Genomic DNA, 5,195 nt, shown 5'->3' with positions numbered 1-5,195 from the left:
TGAGGTCCAGTGCCGAGGGCCTTCTGGCGGTTCCCTCGCTGCAAGAAGCCAAGTTACAGGGAACCAGGGAGAGGGCCTTCTCGGTAGTGGCACCCGCCCTGTGGAACGCCCTCCCACCAGATGTCAAAGAGAACAACAACTAACAGATTTTTAAAAGACACCTGAAGGCAGCCCTGTTTAGGGAACTTTTAATGTTTGATAGATAGATAGATAGATAGATAGATTCTTTATTGTCATTACACAAGTGCAACATTGCACAAAGTGCAACGAAATTGGATGCCATCCCTTAAAACAACAAAAGCAAGACAACAACAACAACCAAACAAACCACATTCCAGCCACACCCACACCACACCCATCAAGCTCCCAGGTCACACTAACGAGTTACAGCATTCAAAAGGGCCACAGCTCTTGGATAGAAACTGTTTTTCAGTCTATTTGTCTTTGACTTGATGTTTCTATATCTTCTGCCAGAAGGCAGTAGTGCAAACAGACAGTGTCCCGGGTGAGATGAATCCTGCAGGATGTTATTTGCTTTCCTAAGACAACGGGAACCGTACAGTTCTTCCAAAGATGGGAGAGGATGACCAATAATCCTTTGGGCTGTGGTTATGACCTTCTGGAGCACCTTCCTCTCCCTAGCTGTACAACTGGAGAACCAAGCACAAATACAGTATGTAAGAATGCTCTCTATGGAGCCTCGGTAGAAGGACACCAGCAATCTCTCACTCAGATTGTTCTTCTTTAAAAGTCTGAGGAAATAAATTCTCTGCTGGGCCTTCTTCACCAGAGCAGTGGTATGTGCGCTCCAAGTCATGCCCTGATCGATAGCTACTCCCAAAAACCTGAATTCCGCCACCCTCTCCACCCGTTCCCCGTTGATATACAAGGGCTGAATGTCCGCCTTTTTTTTCCTGTAATCCACCACCAATTCCTTGGTCTTAGCCGTATTAAGAGCCAGATTGTTCTCTCCACACCAAACACAGAGCCGCTCCACCTCGTCCCGATAGGCGGACTCATCCCCTCCTGAAATGAGCCCTACCACCGTAGTGTCATCAGCAAACTTGATGATTTTGTTGCTGGAATAGATGGCTGTACAGTCATACGTATAGATAGTGTAGAGCAGGGGACTCAACACACAACCCTGTGGTGAGCCGGTGTTAAGGCTAAGGGCTGTGGACATGTGTGACCCTACTCTAACCCTCTGGGAACGTTCTGACAAAAAATCCAAAACCCAGAGACAGGTGGAGTTGGAGAGTCCAATCGCCTCTAGCTTGGACACCAGTCTATGGGGGAGGATAGTGTTAAAAGCAGAGCTAAAATCCACAAACAGCAGCCTCACGTAACTCCCCGGCTGCTCCAGATGGGACAGAGCAGCATGGAGAGTGGTATTGATGGCGTCTTCTGTGGATCTATTTGCTCTGTATGCAAACTGGTAGTTGTCAAAAGTTGATGGAAGACAGGAGATAATGTGACGGTGCACCAGTTTCTCAAAACACTTCATGATGATTGGAGTCAGTGCAACTGGTCTATAGTCATTCAAACTACTGATTGTGGATTTTTTAGGCAGAGGGACAATAGTTGACGACTTCAGGCAGGGTGGGACAATAGACTGGTGTAAGGACTTATTGAAGATCTTAGTAAAGACCCTCGCCAGCTGATCCGCACAGCCCTTCAACACCTTTCCAGTGATGCCATCAGGTCCAGCCGCCTTCCTCGGATTCGCCATCCTCAAAACCTGTCTCACCTCATGTTCCTCTACCGTGAATGAGGGGCCCCTATGGGCTGGTGGCTGTAATACCGGCGTCTCAGGTGGCTCCTTCTCGAAGCGAGCAAAGAAGAGGTTAAGCTCCTCTGCCAGCAAGGGGTCACCGTCGACAGCACCAAGGTTAGGTTTGTAGTTGGTAATATGCTGAATCCCCTGCCACATCTGTCTTGTGTTGTTGCTCCTTAAATTATCCTCAATCCTCAGCCTATAGTCCAATTTTGCCCGTCGAATACCCCTCCTCAAGTTTGCTCTTGCTACACTGTAAAGCTGCACCTCGCACGACCTGAAAGCCCTGTTCCTTTCCCGCAACAGGCACTGGACCTCTCTATTCATCCAGGGTTTCTGATTGGGGTAAAACCGGATGGATTTATTTACTGTGACAGTGTCTGTGCAGTGATTGATATAGCACAGAACTGCCACCGTGTGCTCCTCCAGGTCTGAACTATCGAAAATATCCCAATTGGTTCTCTCAAAACAGTCCTGCAGCTGGTGAATAGCACCTTCAGGCCAGATTTTAACAGATTTTAATATTGTGGGAGCCCGTTTCCTGAGTGGGATATATGCTGGTACCAGGAACAGAGACATATGGTCGGACTGGCCCAAGTGTGGCAGCTGTAAAGCCCTATAGCCGTGATTTACATTCGAATAAACTTTATCCAGTGTCTTGTCCCCTCTTGTGGGACATTTCACATGCTGATAGAGCGTTGGGAGCACTGTTTTAAGTTCAACATGGTTGAAGTCTCCCGCAATGATGTGCACAGCTTCAGGATACTTGTCTTGCTGGCTGCTGATAAGGTCCTGCAGGCATCCCAAAGCCAAGTTGGCATTGGCATCTGGTGGCACGTACACACCAGTTAACATAACAGCTGTGAACTCCCTAGGGAGATAGACTGGTCTACATTTAACAGCCACATATTCCAAATCCGGTGAACAGTGACTGCCCACAGTCTTCGAATTATTGGACCAGCATTTGTTCACATATACACACAGCCCCCCTCCTTTGGTTTTTCCGAAGTCCATGCCTCGGTCATGACGATGTACCGCACAGCCTTCCAACTGAATAGCTGTGTCTGGTATGGACGGTTGAAGCCATGTCTCAATGACAAATAAAACGCAGCAATCTTTTACAAGGCTGTTTTTTGCTGCCTGCAGCCTCAATTCGTCCATCTTGTTGGTAAGAGATCTCACATTAGCAAGAAATATGCTAGGGAGCGGTGGTTTAGATGGACTCCTCTGCAATCTTACCAGGACGCCAGCCCGACAACCCCGCTTTTGCCTCCTGTCTCTACGCCGCCTTCGCCTCCTCCCTGGAGGCATAGTAATCCATGGAGAGCCCGGTGGCCTGGCTACTCCCACAGAAACGTTAACTGGGCGAAAATAATCAGCTCTTACAGCTTGTTCACACTGTAACCCGACCTTCAGAAGTTCCTGCCTGCTGTAAATCTTTCTTGCCCGACCAGACATACTCAGACCAAGTAAAAATAATAAAAAAAAACAAAACAAAAACGCTGAGGGAGAGCACTAAGCCACAGCGTCTATGCGTGCTGCCATCTTGTATATCTTGTATCTGGTTACTGGCTATTAGATTCCCATTAAACCACTCCTTTCCTTATTCGCTTATTCAAGGCTGAATTAATTTTTGGTCCTCTTCACAATCAGGAAGGTGCAAATCCCGTGTAGACAAATGGCATCCCAAAGCCAGCGCTCTACAGCAGCTGAACTGTCAGTTGGACTTTAACTGCCAGTTGGACTTTACCTGGCTACTCCCACAGGAACGTTATCTGGGCGAAAATAATCAGCTCTTACAGCTTGTTCACACTGTAACCTGACCTTCAGAAGTTCCTGCCTGCTGTAAATCTTTCTTGCCCGGCCAGACATACTCAGACCAAGCAAAAATAATAAAAACAAAACAAACAAAACAAAACACTAAGGGAGAGCACTAAGCCGCAGCGTCTATGCGCGCCGCCATCTTGGAATATGATGGATTACTGTATTTTAGTATTTTGTTGAAAGCAGCCCAGAGCGGCTGGGGAAGCCCAGCCAGATGGGCGGAGTATAAATAAATTATTATTATTATTATTATTATTATTATTATTATTATTATTATTATTATTTGCAAATCTGCCTGACTATTAATATCTTCTTCATCAGCCACTCACCAAATCCACTTTGGAAGTTAGGCAGGACCTTTTCACTTTGGGCTTGGGGGTCCCTGACTTTAGAATGCTTTCTCTAAAGGGGACTCAAGGGCATAGAACATGATATCTTAGCAGTTCCATGTGCAGTACTTTTTTCTGGGGGGGACACAGGGGTACTCATGCCCCTAAATATTTTGTGAATCTAAGTTTGGCCTCATTGAGGGGCAGTATTTCAATATGAGTGGAAAAATGAGAGTACCCCTAAACATATTTTTTTTTAGGGGAAAAAAGCACTGGCCATGTGAATAGCTCTTTCTCCAATCAGGCCTTATCATTTATAAACTTAATTTTATCATCACATGTTGCTTCTGTTATGCCATTTTTTTTAACATTCTTATTTTAGTGTTGCTTTCTCCCATTTTAAAAGCCACTGGAGAATGGAGCATATCTTCTCAAAATAAACGAATGAATAAATTTGTTTCCAGTACCAATTCCAAGTTTTGGCTTTGACCTATGAAGCCATGGATGGCCAATACCTCAGGCGCCCCTTTCCCCATAAAAATCTAGCCAGACCCTGAGCTCAAAATCTGAGGCCCTTCTCTGTGTACAGAGGGCAGCAATGAGAGAAAAGGCCTTTTCTGTGGTGGCCCCCCCAGTTGTTGAATGCTGTCCTGAGTGAGCCTTACCTGGTGTAGACTTTGTCATCCATAGAGTGCCAAGCAAATATATTTTTACTCTTCTTGGCATTTGTACAGCGCTAATTCCCCCTCTCTCTCTCTCTCGTACTTGGGTGATTTTTGTGGATGAACACCTTTAAAATGTTCCATTTTGATGAATTTTTTGTATATTTTATGTGTTATTGTCACTGTAAATCACTTTGGGATAGTGGGAAGTAATACCTAAACTGAATTAATTGATGTAAATTTAGTAAAGCAGGGACTAAATTTTGCAGGCCACCCCATTGCCTTATTATGCGAGTAGTAAAAGCATGCCACTTTTGTTTATGAGCATGACACCCGTGCTGATATGTGGCAGGATCCATTATCCCACTGAAATTTTATGTGCCTATCCAACACTCTGAGTGCTCTCTATTTGTAGATGGTTGGGGGTTGTCTATTTCAGCATTAAGACATGAAGGGAGGAAAGCCCATGTGAACAATATTTGTTACTGAAATTCAGCTGTTTTCTAGCACGCTTGGATTTCTTAAATGGGAATTAGGTAGAGGCGGTCTATTATTAGAAAGCCAACAGGCTCACATTAGAGAATATTTATCTTCTAGATTTATTTG

The 5,195-nt window shown here is 45.2% G+C and overlaps 1 protein-coding gene across 1 annotated transcript; it reads right to left on the bottom strand.

Annotated features, from left to right (window-relative positions):
* Positions 1-357: 357 nt before the first annotated feature.
* Positions 358-3,707, bottom strand: LOC309514635 (uncharacterized protein). Its single transcript, XM_082191819.1, has 2 exons — positions 3,525-3,707; positions 358-3,110 (listed from the first exon to the last, which is right to left on the bottom strand). Exons 1-2 carry the CDS (start codon positions 3,644-3,646, stop codon positions 377-379), a joined length of 2,856 nt encoding a protein of 951 aa, XP_082047945.1. The 5' UTR covers positions 3,647-3,707; the 3' UTR covers positions 358-376.
* Positions 3,708-5,195: the final 1,488 nt, after the last annotated feature.

This window comes from Podarcis vaucheri (genome assembly GCF_965113315.1).
Source record: "Podarcis vaucheri genome assembly, chromosome: 11".
Classification (NCBI taxonomy): Eukaryota; Metazoa; Chordata; class Lepidosauria; order Squamata; family Lacertidae; genus Podarcis; species Podarcis vaucheri.
This window is presented reverse-complemented; position numbering and strand designations above follow the sequence as displayed.